We start from the raw sequence: 18775 nt of genomic DNA, 5'->3' as shown, positions 1-18775 counted from the left end.
TCTAGATTATAATAAAATTTCACAAAATTACTGTTTAACCGTTTTTGACTGATTTCTTTTAAATAATATTTTTTTTAAATCATTACAGCCCCAAACTTTTGACCCGTAGTGTATGTAAAATTGTTGAATGACATTTGCAAAATGTTATTGTGCAGGTATGTTGTTATTTGGTCAATAATATGACTTATTATTGAGGTAATAGAAGTAACATTCTTTCAATGAAATAATTAATTCTGACACAAAAGTAAAAATGTTTTGAGTTAATCTAGTTTATTCCATGAGTTAGAAAAACCTTAAAGTGCCTCAATTATGCCATTTCCAATATTGCTTTTCCTGCAGTTTGTAATGTAACTGTATGTGAATGTAAACGATCTGCAAAGTTGAAAATCTGATAGTGTAGGATAAAGTAATTGTCTCCCAAAATAAAGAATTGACTCTGTGCAGCTGAAACAAGTCTTAATTGAATCACAACCTGTAAGTATGATAAAGAATAGATGTTTATATTTTCTATAAAGCATTCAGAATACAGAATTATTGAAATAGGCGTAACGTTTCCACCTCGTGCTGTACGCCGTAGAGCAATCACAACAGACAAGGCTATCTGACCAATCAGAGCAGGCTCACGGAAAAGGAGGGGTTAAGAGAGACTGAATCTGTGAACTGCTTCAAACGAGTCACTTTGAGAATCGCTGGAAAATGACATGATATTAAATGCATATTTTGAGAGAACAAAAGTGTTTTTTTTTTTACTTTGCATGCATGTAATCCTATTGTAGGTGATCCCCAAAACAATATTAGGAACCTTAAAAATGGCATAATGGGGGACTTTAAAAAAGAGCTGTAATAGTGGAGTGCTCAGTTAACTGATGTTCATAAAATGTTCTTTCTCATCCCTGTGGTTTCCAGCATGAAACGTTAGAGGGGTACAGGCACTACTTCAATCAAATTGTCGGGTGAGTGCAGAATGTCCAAATTAACTGGAAATCAATTATACATGCTTGCAATGTGGGGATGTGGAGTGGCAGATTGGTGTTATTCTGAGTGTCTGAATGGGAATATCGGGAAGGCTGGTGTCTGGTACGGAGGCTTTTATAAAGGCTTAGGGCACTCTCACAGTTGTCTGGGGTGTTCGATGGCTCTGATGCCTTTGTGTGCTGGAAAGCCTCATTATGCCCATTTGGGATATTATTGATGTAGTTTAATTCTTTCCTATGATGTTATAATGTACTCACTGTTTGTGTTTCATACCTTTTCTTGTTCCTGTATTTCCCTGTATGTGTCCTGTAGTTTTTTTGTAGTGGAGGACCACATCTTGCACACCACTCAGGGCCTGGTTAACAGGGCTTACGTGGAAGAATTGTGGGAGCTGGCCCTTTCAAAGACCATTGCAGCCTTGCGTACGCATTCAGTATGTTTGCACACTACACACCTAATTCACACTGTGCAGGACAAGCAGTAGAGTTCTCCAACCAGACAATATTTGTATGGCTAACCTGGGCAGCTAATGGTTTTCCTCTTGAATTTCTGATGGATTTTTAGGATAGTGGTTTTCGAATACAATAGACATGAAACATAAAATAACAAAATGTGAAATATCTTCAAGTAAAGGTAACCAGACACCATTGGTTACCTTTACTTGAAGCTATTGCACACTTGGTTATTTTGTGATATATTTATCACACACACTGCCATTCAAAAGTTGCTGGCCAGTAAGATTTTTAAAAATGTTTCTGTAAGAAATCTCTTATGCTTTACAAGGCTGCATTTATTTGGTCAACAATACAGTAAAAACAGTAATTTTGTAAAACAGTATTACAATTCAAAATAACTGTTTTAATAATACTTAATAAAAATGAACTGACTCCAGATTTGTGAACATTAGTGTAAATTACACACAGATGTACCTCACATGTGAAGTTGGAAACAGTTGATTTAAAAATGTCATTTGCAAGTTCCTGCAAAAGGACTGCAACAATTGTCAGTAAGTAAACGCACATATTTGTTGTCCTTATGTAGTTAGCAAACTACAGACTTTATTTTACTAATAAATTGAAAACCCTCTTCTAAAAACAATATTCTTAAATTTCAGAGAGAACCCTAATCCTCTTCTGGGTTTTAGGACTACAAACTGAAGAGCTATGTTGTCAGATACTCATCAGGAAACCTTAGTACAGTTAATGCTGCATAAAAGATATCTTTTCTTGTATTTATACCAGGTAATCTAAATCCCGGAGCTGTCCTTCCTCTACTTCTGCTGTAACCCTTCACTCTTTCTCTCATGTCTTCACAGTCTTATTGCACTGATCCAGACCTGATTTTAGATCTGAAGAATCTTATAGTGCTGTTTGCAGACACACTGCAGGTGAGTGGAGTGGTAGCTGATGATAACATTTTAGAACTTGGTGTCATTGGATAGGATTTTTCAAATTACATACGTTGATTACTTGACATAAATGTAAATAATCACATACTGCTATATTTTCTGAGAAAAGTGAATATAATTTAAAAACAGTATTGTGACAGACAAATAAAACATTGAATAGACATTAGAAAAGGGTTAATATGTTGTTTGTTTTATTTCCAAATAATTAATCCTAATATCAAGTGTAAATGTATAAAAACCATTTCATCCTGTTTTCTGCTGAGAGTTGCATTAATTTGCTGTCTGTTTGCAACTGATATGGGCATTATTCACTGTCTCGCTGCAGGGTTATGGTTTTCCAGTAAACCAGTTGTTTGACATGTTGCTGGAGATGAGGGATCAATATGGGGAGATCCTGCTGAAAAAGTGGAACCAGTCCTTCAGGTGCGTTCTACCTTATCTCTCCCTTTGTTTTTCTTGTTTTCTGTATCTCTATCCCTCAGGATCTTGTTTGAGCAAGGAAAATTATGGCTTGGTTACCACCTTATGACCCTTGAGAAATCCATACTGAAGGAATTACACTAATTGGGTTATGTCCTGTAGTAAGGCGTGTTTAACGTAAATCGGATTGCGTTTACTGTAAGTCATTTGTTCTGTTCTTTATTTCAATACTTGGTAACCACACATCTATTGTTTAAATTAAATATCCACTTTTACTGCCCTATATCAAACTACCATTTTAGGAAATTGCTCAGAGATTTATATTTGCAGAGGTTGTGTATTGCAGGACAGTTTAAAGGACAGGGACATTTTGTCAGACCAAACCATCCTAAAATCACTGACCAAATTACCCTAATATGACTAAATCATATTTCTTGAAAGACAAATGTTTTCTTCTTTTTTTTTTGTGCTGGGATCCCTTTAAAGAGCATTTAATCCCGAAAATTTCAATTTGATGTTGAAAAAAAATGTAAGCTCCTTGGAGGGAGTTACATTTTGTTCGGTTGAGTCTTGAGAGCAGATGACATGGAAAAGTTGTTGTAACCTTGCTGGAATCGTTTTTCCTTCCTTGTCAGAGACACTTGACTCATTCTATAAAGAATGATGCTTTGGATGCTTTGAATGGCCAGAATGTCATTACTGTGGGAACAGGCATTCAAGGAAATGTGTTATGTGTGTTTGCTATGATGAGTTACACAAACACAGACACACGGCTTAAGAGTCCAGTAAATGGTTTTTAGATTATGTAGTCTTCTTTAATATCCTGCTCTTGACCTCAGGGTTATGATCAGTTCATCTGTGAAGTCAGGTCTTTTTCCCCCTCACACGTATTCTGTTGATTTAGGCAAATCTTGGATCAGGACAACTACAGCCCCATTCCCGTGGCATCCCCTGAGGAGTACCAACGAATAACAGGCCAATTCCCCTTCCAAGATCCAGAGCTTGACAAGGTGAACATGAGGCACATAAGAAAGCTTTTATCCCACAGATTCCCTCAGTTACACACCCTCCATTCTCCAGAAAGACACTAATATCCTCCTGCTGTCCAAAAAACTGATTACTAACATGCACATCTACTGAAATACGTGAACCAACCATACATTTGAATTCTCCCATTGACGTCAACGAGAACTACTGCCCAATACTGTAATAGCAATCAAAGGAATGCTGCCTTTCTTGGTGATAACGGCAGCTGTTCTTTTTCATGGAGTTAAGCTGCCTTTCTGTTTTCTCCCAGTGTGCTACATCAACAGCATTTGTTACAGATTGTCATTATTTTTCATTTTGTGCAAAGTTTTTGATTATATTTAAAGCAGTTACAATGGAAGCACACATGGCAAGGCATCTGTTAAAATACACCCCAGAACCAGAAGTGTCCAACTGGGCAGGTAGTCCCACTACAATAGAATAATTTAGACTACTTTACAGCTCACTAAAACATTTAATGAATAGTTCATGTGCTTTAACAAAAATATAAAATTCACATTTCTTATTTGAAACCCTCCTTAAAACCCCAACACTGTCTTGTAATGTATTTCCTGACTTATTTACTCTCATCATTTTTCTAAACAGATACCTTTTCCAAAGAAGCTGCCATTTTCTGAATTTGTGCCTAAAGTATACTCACAACTCAAAGAATTCATCTACGCCTGCCTGAAATATTCGGAGGACTTGCACCTTAGGTAAGAGCGTGCAAACACACTTTAAACTGTTTCACACCTGCATATATAATCCTCTCTTCCAAATGTTCTCATTAGCTAATCATGCTGCCTGAATGCCAGTTTACATACCTATTTTTGAACTGCCTTTATTTATTTTTTTTACTTTCATTCTTTTGTTATGAAATCACTAAACCCGCGCCATTGTCTTTGGCTATCCCCAAGAGTAGCCGCTGAACTTCAGAGAGGAAGTTCCATCGGCACCAAACTGTTTCTGTGTGTTTTCCTAATTAATTGCATGCTTGGTGCTAGTGGTGTTATTTCAAGGAATTTCTCCCAGTGTTGACTGATCTCTGGTCAGTTTATGAGTTCTTAGAATTACTGATGAGGTTGCCAGATGCACCGAGCTGTTTAGTGTGGCCTACCCTGAATTCCCATTCTCCAGACTGTTGGACAGGATAAACGGCTTTATGAAATGGTGCTTCGGTATGTTCTCCCTTTATGATATTTCTCAGAAGAGAAGTCTATTTTACAAATGTAGACAACAAACATTTGTGAAAACAACACTTTTAGTTGTCTCAGTGAATTACTAAAGACCTGTTAACAATCTGTTATATAGAGAGAACTTCATTTAATTCGGCAAGTATTGCTGTTCCTATTGCTCATGCTTAAGATTGCCTGCATATTAACTTTTAAGTGACTTTCTCATCCCAATCAAAATGTAATTTTAAATCTAGACTGTTAAGAAGCAGACTTAGAGAATAGACTATCCCCACTGTAATCTAGTTTTCAGTTATTGGTTTAAAGCAAGCAGCAACCTACCGCTCTCTCTCGTGAAGCCTATATGGAAGTGACTTAAACTGTAACTTATCAACTGGCTACTAGAGGCTGGCTGCAAAAGGGAGTCAATCCCATAGACACCATGTTAAAATGCCAAACTTTACAGCAGAAATAAACGTGTTTCAACCTGGTTCAAAAAATTATTTTGGTCTATATAGGTAATTTTGCCACAACTGTGAAGTGGGTTAATTTGTTTTAGAACTCATCCGTTTAAATTATATTAAGCCTTAATGTTCTGCATAATTAAGGGAGTGGCCACTTGAGTGACAGGTGGATTGCTGCTGCTGCCACTGCTGTCGAGCTAGGTGGGCGTGTTTTCTGCAACCAGCTCCCGCCTTTTTTGCCCATTTCCGATTACCCGGGAGTGACGCCTAGTAATGTGCTGCCAAGATGGCGATGGCTGCCTCTGCCGAGTTTTGGCTTCAAAAACACTCTCCGGAAACCTATGGGTGAGGCAAGGTCTTCTTTAATTGATCACTTATGACAGTAAAAATGTCACATGTTCCTCCACAGAAATAAATTACAATGTATTGTAAAAGAGAACAGTTATTTAAAATTCAAAAATATAAAAATCAAAAGCATAAACTTACTTTACCCCAAATATTTGAACTATTGAATATGTCTACAGAACATGGTGCACACTTAGAATAAACGTTACATTATCCTCTATTGGTATCGGCACTTACTGGACAAGTTTAATTGGACAGTTATAGTTATCTAGTACATTTTTCCGTTGTGCACCTTAAAATACAGTAGTTTCAATGATTTTTTTTCCATAAAAATGAGAACCTTACTCACGCAGGATTCAAATTCTGGGTCATCTCTGTTTAGGGCCCAACCTTCACCCTTTTGTATTCAAATCTCTAACCATTAATCTCCCAAACACCCCTTAACCCCAGTCATGTTGTGTTGTGATCTGATATCTCACCGCTTCTCCTAATCTACTAAACGGAACACTGGGTCATGGGGTCGAGGCTAAAGGTCACTGTCTGTAGAACTATAGGTGGCATTTCTGTCTGCCTCCTCCTGATTGAGCAAAGTACTAAGACGAGTCCTCCCGATTGTGATCGTTTGATGTTCTCTGTCTCTGGCCCCATCAGGTCTGGTTACCTTAGAAGCGGATGTCCCGGTTGGGTATGCTAATCCTTGTTGTGGATGTTTGTGTAGTTTTTGGGTTTATGTTGCAGTTTAGAGGTTTTCTGAGGAAATGAGGGAACATGATTCAGGACAGAGAACACGTAAAAACCTGCATCCTACCAAATTACTACTCCATTATCATCATCATTAGTGATAAGTGTCTGAGGGACTGTCTAGCCAGCCAGACACTCTTAACATTGTCGCCTGTAGAGTGGTCAGAAACATGATGCCCATGATAACAGTAGAAAAGTTTGTTGGCTTAATTTCAAGCAATGATTGCCCTGTCCAAAGACTATCTGTGCACTACAAGTATTGTTTTTGGAGATACATTCTACAATCACTGCAAGAATGATTTTAAATGAGCAATAATACCCTTTTCCTGTCTGACAGCGTCTGTGCATGCTAAATTCTTCTAGACTGTGTAGCTGCTCTTGACATTTAGGGGAAAATTCTTGGTTTATATCAGACATGTCAAAGTATTGGAGCCCAATCGCACCTGCAAGATCATTGGGAATAATATGCTGAAAACATTTACAACTATTAATTAAGATTATTATTCTCATATTGTTGTTCTATTGATTTATAGTATTCAATTTTAATATTTTTAATTTTTGTTGTGTTATAGCTTGCATCTGAAAGAAGCAGAACATTTCTTTTAATTTTGCGTTACATCACAGAGCTGCACACATCTGCCAGATGTTTGAATGTAGTCTAAATCTATGTTTATGTGAAGTGGACATGTACAAGTAAAATATGAGGAGTAAGAAGTGAATTGTTCTCATGTCTCCAATCGATAATTATTAAATGTAATAAACCTACATTAGTACAAAATGATTTGATGCTGTTAAAGTGTAACCGAGAAGCAGAACCCTGATTAAAACTGGGCCTAAAATGCACTGTATATTTTGTTTCATTTTTTCAAATGTCAGATTTGTGTTAATAATTAGGAATATGTTTAAAGTTATCCAGCCAAGAACAGTGGTATTCTCTTTATCTTGTCAAAGTGAATTGTTTGGTTAAATCTCCCTAATTACTAATTTTGTATAAATATTTAATCTACAGGCATTCAGAGTTCTATTTGGTTTCAATTTTGGTCAGTCTGATCCTCTATTATAAATGAGACACCCTTAAACTCTGTAGGAATAGTACTCAAAAAGAAGCCATTTAATATTTTACATATGTATTGTGTTTTAAAGGTGTCTATGCCATATATAATTCTGAATGTATGTTGGGACCCCTACCAAGTCTTTGGCTTCTCACTGCCTCCTCACATTCACCAGTCATGTCCTTATGTGGTTTTTAGAACGTGGCCGATCCCCACGCTCAAATCTCAGTTCGAATTCAACAATAAACATTTGACCTCTTTTGGCTGCGCTGCCTCAGTGTGTGGTGCCCAGGGGCTCCAGATCTAGCTGAAATCCCCCATACACACAGCTAATATAAGGATGCTATCAAATAATGTCTTGACTCGCTGGATATTTTCGTATTTGACTCCCTATCAGCAGAAGTGTGATTTGAATAAGAGGGCAAGAGGCAGCTAGATGGCATTCAAACAGAGGTCTTGGATGATGGGGTCAGGATTCTGAGTATGTGTGGAAGGTTGTTGAGAAAAAAACCCTGTTGATATTAGAAACAGAAACCTATGACTGACACACCAAAGGAGCAAAGGAACAGACTACCCAGACTAGTCCACCAGAGGCAATTAGTCTTTGTGGTCTCTCGCCGTTAATATTGAGATGAGTAGCAGTCAGAGGGGGAAGGAAGGGGGCTCAAGCCCATGTGCAGGTGCCTGGAGCCCAGACATTAGGAATGTATGTGACCCCCTACTCCCCCCTTCAACCAATGCATGTCCAGTGAACTTTAGACCTTCTTCACGAGAGCTGCTTTATAAATGCGAATTTACCATATTAACCTGAAGTTACCCTTGAGTTGAAGCTAGCTGTAACGTTAATCTTTGTGATGGTTGAATAGCTAATGAACATACGTTTTGTGCTAACTGATGTGAGCAGAGTCGGCCTCGTTTACTGCTTCTGTTTAGTTTCTCTTTTTCCAATGAAGTTATTTGGACATTTTCAGTCTCCGTTGGTTCCCTGCTCATCTGTTTCTCTTAGATCATTGTTTATCAGACCCATCCCTACCCTAATTTTCACCGAAAAAGTGAGAGAGTTAAATGGATGAATCAATCAAATATAAAACGTCTGTGTTCAATCAGACTAGAATTTTTCTTTCTGTTTCGCAGCTTCCTCCCTCTTTAGATGAGGAATACCAGAGACTTTTATATTCATCCACACACTGTCAGTTTACAGATTATCACAAAAAGAACAATGCCTCATTTTAAGTCCTCAATGTTAAGCCAGGCCTTTCTTTTTCACCCTAGTTCTATACTGGGAACATTTCCAAATTGTAATGTACAAAATCAGAGCTATGTTATGGTAATTAACATCTGTAAGCCAATGACCATAACCCGACATGACATTTGCTAAAATTTGAACAAAGCTTAGACGTGTTCCTGTGGCTCAGTGGTAGCGCAGAAGGTTGAGGGTTAAATTTCCAGGGAACACGCATATACTGATAAAATATAGCATGAATGCACTAAGTCGCTTTTGGATAAAAGCGTCTGCTAAATGCGTAAATGTTAATGTAAAAGAAACAAACTGAAAAATGTCTCATTGTCACCTAGAGCTTATTCCATTTATTTGTATCATATCGTAGCCGAAGGTTTAATTCATTGCCTTTTAAATATATACAAATAATAGAACGTGTCGAACTCAGCTGAATATTCAGGCAGAATTATTCCTTGTCTGTTATTCGTTTTTGAAGCCATAATCAATGCCATTCCGAAAAAGGTATTCGGCTCCGGGGACACCCCTAATTATTACATTAAATATTTTAATTTTACATGAAACATAGATAAAGTTATAGAAAGTAAACAGCTACTTGCAATATTGTAATCTTAAAATTCACATCACACTTGCAAACTGTGCATCCATTATGGTTAATGCATGCTCGAGTAGGTGATTGTTTCTGACAGCGCCGACTAGTGGTTGAAGTATTCAATTAATCTTGAGTATTGGTCTGTAAGCAAGTTCCCATCATCTTGTGATCGATTGGGACCTCCTTTTCTCCCTTTATGTCCTCCATCTCTGTGCTCCATTTTGGCTCTCCTCTTGTCAGTGGAGGGAGCTCAGAGATTTTTCCCCCAGTTGAGGAGAGGAACGTTTTTCAAATTCCTCTTCTGCTTTTCTCAACACAATGAGAGACGATTTAGTCATTTGCGAGGAATGTGTTTGTTGCCCAGATTGAGGGGGAAAACTATTGCACCCTGAGCCTTGGCTCACATTGACAGACACGCTTAAGACACATTGTCCCTTTCTTTCTTTTGACTCTTTTAATTATTTGTGATCAATCTATGTTGGAAAGTAGAGAAAGATGCAGCTGTAGCCATACTAACAAGCACTAGCCCCCTTTATTCCTCCCCTCCCCCATCAGTCTCCAATAAAACAGAAGAGTAAAGAAAAATGATATCCCCCTCTTTCCCTCATGTTGATTTAAACAGTGGATCTGTGTGTGGTGGTTCTCTGGTTTTTGGAACATGCGTTATTGAAATCCAGAGGGTATTTTTGGGCCCTGATGAGTGGTTTTAAATCCCACCCACAGTCTGGTTCTGTGAGTGTTCATGTGTGTAGGCCTCTCCATCTTATTCAATATCTTTTGGGTTCCAGTTTGTGCCTTTTTTCTCTCAGAGGAGGTGGAGTATTAAGGCTGTGATTAGAGCACATTGGACACTCTGTGAGTCAGAATTGATGCTTATGTAAATCTGGACAACAAAAACATCTTGCTCATGATTCTGCTCTCCAAAAGTTGGGCCTGAAAGAAAATAATTTGCAACAAGTATTTCTAGAAGTGTTCAATAAGACCAGGAGTCTCTTAGGCTCACCAATGCTTCAATTATTTGGTAAATTTGTTGTCTTATTAATGTTGAAAACTGTTATGCTGCTTAGTATTTTTGTAGCAACCGTGAGACTTTTTTTTTAGAATAGAAGAAAGACTTGCAAATTATTTTCTTTTAAGGTGCTATATAAATAAAAACAATATAACACTATCTTCTTTACTATCACTTTTAATCAATGTAATGCAAGACACAGCCCTCTGCTGGTACAGTATGTCCTTCCAATCCTCAATATGTGGTTATGTATGCTTTATAGATATAAACATATATATGTATATTTATAACTATATTCCTAATTAGATTAATGTTCATGTTTAGCTCTACAGAAATTGATGACATGATCCGAAAGTCTACAAACCTCCTGCTCACACGAACCCTTAGCCACTGCCTACAGTATGCCATAAAGAAGAAAAACGTAGGACTGGCAGAGGTGAGGATCTTTGTCTGTTTCTGTGTTTATATTACCACATCCATGTTGCTCCTCATTGTTGATGTATCAGTCCACTCTCTTCTAGTTTTCTGCACTGGAAACCTGGTCTCAAACAATAAAATTATTTTTATTTTCTGCAAGCTTTTTCAAGATAAATTTAAATTGTATTTCTAAAAAAGGACACTTGGATATTCCCAAAGGACACCAGAGAACCAAATTATATATATATAATTATATCACATTCAGTATAAATAAACAAAGCAACATAAACATGAAAATCAAAACATTATCGTGAATGTACGGAAATATCTGTGCCTGTGCATAAATACAATGTGCGATCTACTACGCCATAACCATGTTGTAGGTTGTGTGTAACATGCATAGCCTACGGTGCAGCCTGATGTGTACCTCTCCAGAAATGTTAGAACACGTCAATTCTACACAGACCACAAATGCTGTGATTGGTCTACTGGTCTGTGATTGGTCAGCTAGGTATGTAACGATTTACTCAACTCATGATTCAATTAGATTCGATTCATGATTTTGATTACATGATTTTCTCATGACTCAGGACCCGGCGGGCTTTCAGACGTCTAGCAACAACCCCTACAAAAATCTGCCATAGAGCCGCATTTCCTCATATGCTTCTCCTGTTTTTTTTGTTTTAAATAAATTATCTGTTATTCAATATTTAATATTTAAGTCACTTTCTATTTGCCACCATCACTCAACATCATCATGCCCGTGGACATTGCTTTCTAGCGGTCTGCATGTGTAATTACATGTCGACGAAAGACAACATCACAGAAGTACTGTATAAATGAAAACTGATGCATAGCCTACGGCGTAGGTCCGACACAGAAGTATAAATCAACCTTAAGAAATTTGCTCAAATAAGACCTTTGATCTTGTCAACTAAAGACCTAAAGACTTTTCAAAATTTGTTTCTTCAAAAAACGTGCATTCTTGTATCAAACACCAGCATTTAATATCAAAGGCCAATCTGAAATGGACTGTGCACAACAGTGGCAGGCAGATATGGCAAACTGACATGCCACTGGCTGGTGGCATGGGTCATTTTTCCCACCCTGCTCTCTCTCCATCCCTGCTTTACTCTGCCCGTGTTTCACACTCTAATGTGGTTAGTTTCTTCTCCACTCTGCTGATTTTGCCTTCAGTCTGACCTGTTTATAACCCCTCAAATCCAGATGTGTTTGGTTCAGTCCAGTGCCGCTGATGAGAAAATGATGAAAGAATTGCAGAGAAAGAAAGAAAGACATTCTATTGAATTTAAAAAAAAGCTAAACTTTATTGTTGGTTTCAGGTAGTTTGCACAGCAAAGACTAGTCTTACTTCTACCTTCTCACACACACACCAGATCAGATATCAAGCTCCTTCCTCCCCTGGCTTGCCCCGGATCTGAGAGAGGTGCGGAAGTGTGACCCGGGCTCTGCATCGGGCTTCCCTCCCTGCATGGTGCACCATGACTGGAGAGTGAGAGTGAGAGAGAGGGAGTTAAATGTCTGGGCTCAATTAGTACCAATGTGCCTCAGCACCTTGCTGCTGACAGCCTTGCCCTGCCTGTGGACCTCAAACTCTACACCACAGAACAGCTAACTGAACATAGAGCAGCTCCTGGTCTGTTTCCCACAGACAGATTCTCTCTGTCCCTTTAAACGCACCCTTGACTTCCTTTCTATGCCCTTTCGCCTTTGGAATTACTCCCACTTGGGGATTTTGCTGGTCGTTATTACTCATACCTCCAGAACCTTTTCCCCAAAGCACTGTTTTTCTCTGTGATGACTGTACTACCTATGCAATTTTACTAAGGTCAGTTGAAAATATGCTGTATTATTATTGAAAGACAAGCTCTATTAGATTTGTACTTGTAACCAGTAAAAGATGCTGATCCAGCAACATAACTGTAAATGAAGTTTAGCATAGTAATATACACTACTACTAAAAAAAAATTGTGGTTGGTAATTTTTTTTATGTAAAGCGTTTATTTGAACAAAAATACAGTAAAAACAGTAATATTGTAAAATATTATTACAATTTAAAATAATTGTTTTATATTTTAATATATTGTAACATTTAATTTATTTTCTGTAATGGCAAAACTGAAACAACCATTACTCCAGTTTTCAATGCCACAAACCTACATATCTACACCTTTTCATGTATGTAATTGCACTTTGTCAGTAAAAACTGATTTGGTCAAAAATGGATTAGTCATCTTTTAAAATCACATTTGATTCCCAAAGTTGGTCCAGATCATCGTCAACACCACTCACCTGGAGCAGTCCTGTCACTACCTAGAAGAGTTCATCTCCAACATAACCAACGTGCCTCCTGACACCATTAATGCCACCAAACTCTATGGAACCTCCACCTTCAAGGTAGGAGCCTGCAGCGAATATGTCAATAACCCCACCCCATCCTCCCCACAAACACATTTATGAATTGTGTAGATTACTATTCAGTGTTTTTAAAATACATTTTGTGCCTGTTTAGGAATCTCTTTACTTTCTTTCTGTATAGGACGCAAGGCATGCCGCTGAAGAGGAGATCTACACTAACCTGAATCAAAAGATTGACCAGTTTCTGCAGCTGGCTGATTATGATTGGATGGCAGCACAGGGAGGTGGGCAAGCCAGTGACTACCTGAGTGACCTCATCGCTTTCCTCTGTAGCACTTTTGCAGTGTTCACTCACCTGCCCGTGAGTATTTCATCCACACATTCATTTTGCTCCCATTGTGTAAAAGCCATTTTTGCAATCTGATTATGTGATTACTTAAAAATAATTACAGTTTTTGGACACAGCCAAAAAAAGGTTATGGTCCTGTGCAACTCCAAATTTCACTTTGTTTAGAATTTTGACTTTCCATCCTTCCTGATATTGCAGCTTTTTATATATGCTCCTTAAAAAAATAGAACTGATGTAGGTAAAATATCTTGTAATAGCGACAAAGGCAACCATCTAGGGAGGCACACACTTTGCTTCTCTTTTGCTCATTTACATGAGTTTTATACACACTACCATTCAAAAGTTTGGGATTGGTAAGATGTCCAATGCTTACTAAAGCTGAATTTATTTAATCAAAAAAACAGCAATATTGTGAAATGGTAATACAATTTAAAATAACTTTTGAATGTATTTTAAAATGTCATTTATCAATGTGATGACTGATAAATGACATTTTCAGCATCATTTCTCCAGTCTCCAGTGTCACGCGATCCTTCATGAAATCATTATTATATCCTGATTTCATGCTCAAGAAACATTTACATTAGTATCAGTATAAAAAAAAAAATATGGAAAAGGTTTTTTTGATGAATGTGTGTTTCAAAAGAACAGCGTTTATTTGAAAGATATCTTTTACAACTTTGTAAATTTGCGTTTTAATAAATTGTATGCATCCTAGTCTAATAAAATATTTTATTAAATTTATCAAAAAATATCAGACCGACTCCAAACTTTCGATTAGTTGTGTATGTTATTAAATTATTATTATTATTATTTATAATTTTAATTTTTCATGCTATTTGTTTTTCACCTCGTGGTCCTGCTGCTCAGGCTCTGTACCCATCCTTGTACCCAACATGCTCTGCCTGAACCTGTGAATCTCCTCTATTTGACACCATCGATTTAAAGGAAATTGTACTCAAGTAAGAGTATTGCAGTGTTCTGGGCTTTCAAGCCTTAGTGTAGTTCAGCTGATATGGAGTTAAAAAGATTGTGTTGCATGACCTTAGGTTTCAGCTTTTCACAGCCCGGCCCTGACCCCTGCCACGAGGGAGTTCTGATAATCAAAGAATTTAAGAGTTTGCCTTCTTATGGGCCTCAACCAAACACCCTCCCGTGTCTGCATGACTGGCAGGAATTGTCTCTGATCCAGGGCTGGTGGCAGTAATGCTGCTTCCTGGGCTCCTGTAATCTCTTAAATCCTGACTGCTCTTTTTATAAGCTTTCAGTAACAGAGAAGTATGACCCTTTCAGCCCTCTGCAAAACAGCCCTCACATTCTTGGCTGGATTTGACCAACAGGGGGCAATGTTTGTACGACCCCAGGTTGGGTTGAGGTCAGGCTGAATGTCTCACTTTCTCCGTAGATGCACATACAAAAAACACCAAACCACACACGCACGGTCAAACGATCGTGTCCTCTTCCAGATATGCTGCTTATATTATTGTGTTAGCACATTCCAGCTCTGCATGTGAACATTATTGCATCCTGTTTCAGTCAGCCCCATCCATGTCCCCAGTTCACACTCCTGATGGTTTTCAGGAAAGATCAAGAACTGACCGTTTGTGTGTGTGAAAGCGACCCCGCAGTCAAGATCACAGCCAAACACTCTGCTAATGACTCCAAAGCCACAGTCCCATCACTCACGCTCCCTTTTTTGGCCTCTCCCACCTGACCACAAACCATCTTTGACACTCAGAGGGACTTTCTGTATCGATCGTAAACAGTTTGACCAAGTTGATATGGGACAGTGCGGTTGACCGACTTCATTTGAACCCAAGGGGAGTCATAAATGTGTCCTTTTGACCTATAGTTTTGTTTCTGTCTATCTTCTATAGGGCAATGCTATAGAGCACGCCGTGCTACCGGTGAGTATGGTCGCAGTGTGGTCTAACTTCAGGCATAACTTTGGCCATTTCTCGTCACAGTACTTCTGCATGCTGCCTGGTGTTCATCTGACCCACTCATAGATTTTTAAATGCATTTCAAATGCTTGTTATGGAACACAAATGAGGTGAAAGTAGTGCTGCATGCTATGTCCCTTAGGTTTCTTGAATTTGTTTGTAGATCTTTACTGTAAAATTCAGCTAATGTTGTGCATTTGTGTGCCCTGCATCAGTAATGTTATATTGCATAGGCTTATATTCAGAGTAAACAAGCTTCTTAAAATGTGACAATGGATGTTTGCTTATATCCATGTACTACTGACAACATAAAGCATCATGTGATGGTTATTTACTGTGGGAAGTATGGATAAGGCCTGTATTAAACATAAACACACAAGGCCCACTCATGTATGCTTAAGAACAGAGAGAACGACAGGTTCTCTCAAAACAGTCAGGATTTGAGTTTGTGGCTGTACACTGTGGTTTGAGGGGGGAAAAATCTCATGATGTCATCTCCTTTCCTGAAGTTTATTGGAATATATATATATATATATATATATTTTGATATAACTGAATGATTGGCAGGGCACTTAGGGTTGTGGAGCCTTTTTTGTGCCATAACATGCTGTTTGTACGTGGTGGTCTGTTCATAAACTGACATGCTTCAGCAGACATTTTGTGAGTGTTATTGCTGTCTTACCCATAAAAACTAGTATGTGCAATCTCAACATGCAGTGTGTTTTTGTTGCATTAACTTGTCAATACTGAATCATGAACATTTAATGTCAACAACTTGCACTGCCGTTCAAATGTTTAGGGTCAGTAAGATTTGTTTTTTTTAAAAAAAGAAATAAATACTTTTCTGAGCAAGTTAAAATTAAAGTGAAAGTGGCCAAAATGAAAAATATCGAATTTTACTAAAGATTTTGTTTTCAAATCAAAGGTTGTTCCGTTGAACACTATTCATCCAAGAATATTTAAAAAAAAATAAATAATTGTTTCCACAAAAATATTTAGCAGGACAGCTGTTAATTTCAAGCAGCAAATCAGATGCAGTTGTTTTAAAACACCAATATAAAATTAAAAGTTAATTATTAAAATATTAATAAAATATTACTGTTTAAATGTATTGATCAAATAAACAGCCTTGGTGAAAATAAAATACTTTTTTCCTTTCAAAAGCATAAAAAAATCTTACAGATCCCAAATTTCTGAACAGTAGAACATGATTGCTTTGTTCCTGTAAATCACTTTTATTAGTTATTTATCCATCCGAGTTTGATTCTGAATTTAATTTAATTTAAAACATTGCAAAAACAATTAAGCAGCTTTCACAAAATCTCATATCAAATGAAGTGTTTTTTCTTCCTTGGTGTTCCCATCTATCATTTTTAATGCAGTATCTCAAAAGTACTTGAATGAAAAGAAGTGATTTTTATTCAGGCAGGTAATCTTTAAAAGTCTTTCAGCGAGTGGGAGCCACAACTGCTGAGGCTCTTTTGATCCCACACAATATCATCCATTTTGAAAATTTCATCTGGCTTTTGTTAAAACCGTTTATTCATTTCAAAAGCAGGGTGTCAAATGTGTGTTGGATTTCTTTCCTGGCCTACTGTTCTGTAGCTGTGGAAACCCAGAGGTAACCGAGAGGCCTTCCATATCAATATCATCAAGCACCTTGTAAGAGGAACACTATTTGTCATTATTTACTTCAAATCTGATTTGCGCTCAATACTCATTGGCCATCCTCTCTGTTTTCCCTTTGTGTTTGTGAATTGCTGGAACGGTAACAGCATGGTGTCGGGAAGTTCAACACATATGAACACCCTTCCTCCGACCAGAGCGTAATCAGCACAGACAGCCATCGGTTATCCTCGAGGGATAGCCTCTGCTTCTCATTAGGATGTCATGAGTGTACATACATTGTTTTTACAAACAGGGATCGGTGTGTGTTGCATAAATAAGAGTGAGCGTTTGAAATAGGAGTGCGTTAGGAGTACCTCTGCACTCTCTGCAGATTTTTTTCAATGCTTGCGTGTGGTGTGTTGTTGGGGTTGTTTGTAGAATTGTTGTGACATTTCAAACATATTAAGAAGTCTACCTTGGCCCACTCTCCAGGAACATTTGTTCTAGTATTCCAACTCCTCTTTATCACGCTTTCTTGCTTTATTATTGTTTCTCTTTCTGTCTCGCTGTACTGTGTGTTTATTTTGACAGCCAATTGCTGTTGAGTAGTTTTTAATGAAGGCTTTGATGAGCCTTTGTTCAATTAAGGGACAGGAGAGGAGGAGTGCAAGCTTTCCTCTAACTGTTCACTCATTTCACCCTTTCCTACTTTCTTACTTTGTTTTAAAATGCTGTTCCCTCTTTTAAGCCCCTGAGCTAATTGTTAATCTCTCTGCCCTGAACTGTAAAACAAATGTACTACTGTGAGAGTGGTGTGCCATACGAAGCAGAACGGTTTGAATCAGACCCTAAACACACATATCTTTGAACGAAGGCATCTGTGTTAGTGTTGAGAGTAGCTAATCTGATCAGATTTAAACATGGCTGGTTGAAGTCGGTAAATGGATGCACCTGAGATTAATCACTAGTTGATTCGCCTGTGATGTCCGAAATGATATCCAGGCTCTCGATCAAGTTTTCAGTTTATATCAAACTTCTTCATATTCTGATACAGTGTGATTGATACATGCACTGCTCTTCACGAGTTTATACACATCTAGTTTTCCGCGTTTTAATAACTGTAGTCAGTGCTGCTAATTTATTGTGGCCTCTTTAAAGGCAGCCATGTCATTTTCTTTCCTTTTGCCCAGTAAGAGTTGAGTTCTTGAAAGGTTTTTGTTTCTTCATTAATCGAACAGCAGAATATATGAATGCACACATATATGCACATTTAAATTACAGATCAATACAAGGAAATAGAATATCTATTCACCCCCTCCAAGATGTGCAATCAGTAATCACTCTTATATGTTGCAAAAAAATCAAAGCTTACCACACTGAGTTTACAAACGCCTCCAATCAGACTAAATGACTCATGGCTGATTAGAATGTCCCAGTAGGAGACAGGTATCCATGTGTGTCTTCATTCCACCGTGAGAACCAGAAACAACAAACCCCTCACTACTTTGGCCTCTGTGATTTATTATGGCTGTTACACATACACAGACGGTAGACCGGAAAACAAGTGTGTTTATTTTTTAATCACTGCAGTGCATAGCATGAACTCTTAATCATCTGTAATCGCCTAGTTAGTGCTTC

General features: G+C 37.8%; 1 protein-coding gene and 1 long non-coding RNA gene across 4 annotated transcripts in view; both read left to right on the top strand.

The window, feature by feature from the left end:
- The window catches only part of LOC128017103 (uncharacterized), a 148841-nt gene that overhangs the window by 93263 nt on the left and 36803 nt on the right, over window positions 1-18775 (top strand). The window lies entirely within an intron of this gene.
- Window positions 1-18775, top strand: part of LOC128017096 (exocyst complex component 6B) — an 83655-nt gene that overhangs the window by 37800 nt on the left and 27080 nt on the right. For 2 of the 3 annotated variants that reach the window (XR_008184365.1, XM_052602287.1), the window contains exons 10-19: window positions 907-953; window positions 1288-1408; window positions 2291-2362; window positions 2709-2806; window positions 3708-3813; window positions 4436-4545; window positions 10766-10877; window positions 13142-13276; window positions 13419-13598; window positions 15464-15493. Coding sequence is in view for 2 of the 3 variants with exons in the window: in XM_052602287.1 (XP_052458247.1) it covers window positions 907-953; window positions 1288-1408; window positions 2291-2362; window positions 2709-2806; window positions 3708-3813; window positions 4436-4545; window positions 10766-10877; window positions 13142-13276; window positions 13419-13598; window positions 15464-15493 (1011 nt within the window). In the remaining variant the exon portion in view is untranslated. The remainder of the gene's footprint in view (window positions 1-906; window positions 954-1287; window positions 1409-2290; window positions 2363-2708; window positions 2807-3707; window positions 3814-4435; window positions 4546-10765; window positions 10878-13141; window positions 13277-13418; window positions 13599-15463; window positions 15494-18775) is intronic. The other variant, XM_052602288.1, reaches the window with a different exon arrangement.

This window comes from Carassius gibelio, chromosome A7 (genome assembly GCF_023724105.1).
Source record: "Carassius gibelio isolate Cgi1373 ecotype wild population from Czech Republic chromosome A7, carGib1.2-hapl.c, whole genome shotgun sequence".
NCBI lineage: Eukaryota > Metazoa > Chordata > Actinopteri > Cypriniformes > Cyprinidae > Carassius > Carassius gibelio.
The sequence above is the reverse complement of the archived record's forward strand: the minus strand, read 5'-3'. Positions and strand labels throughout refer to the sequence as shown.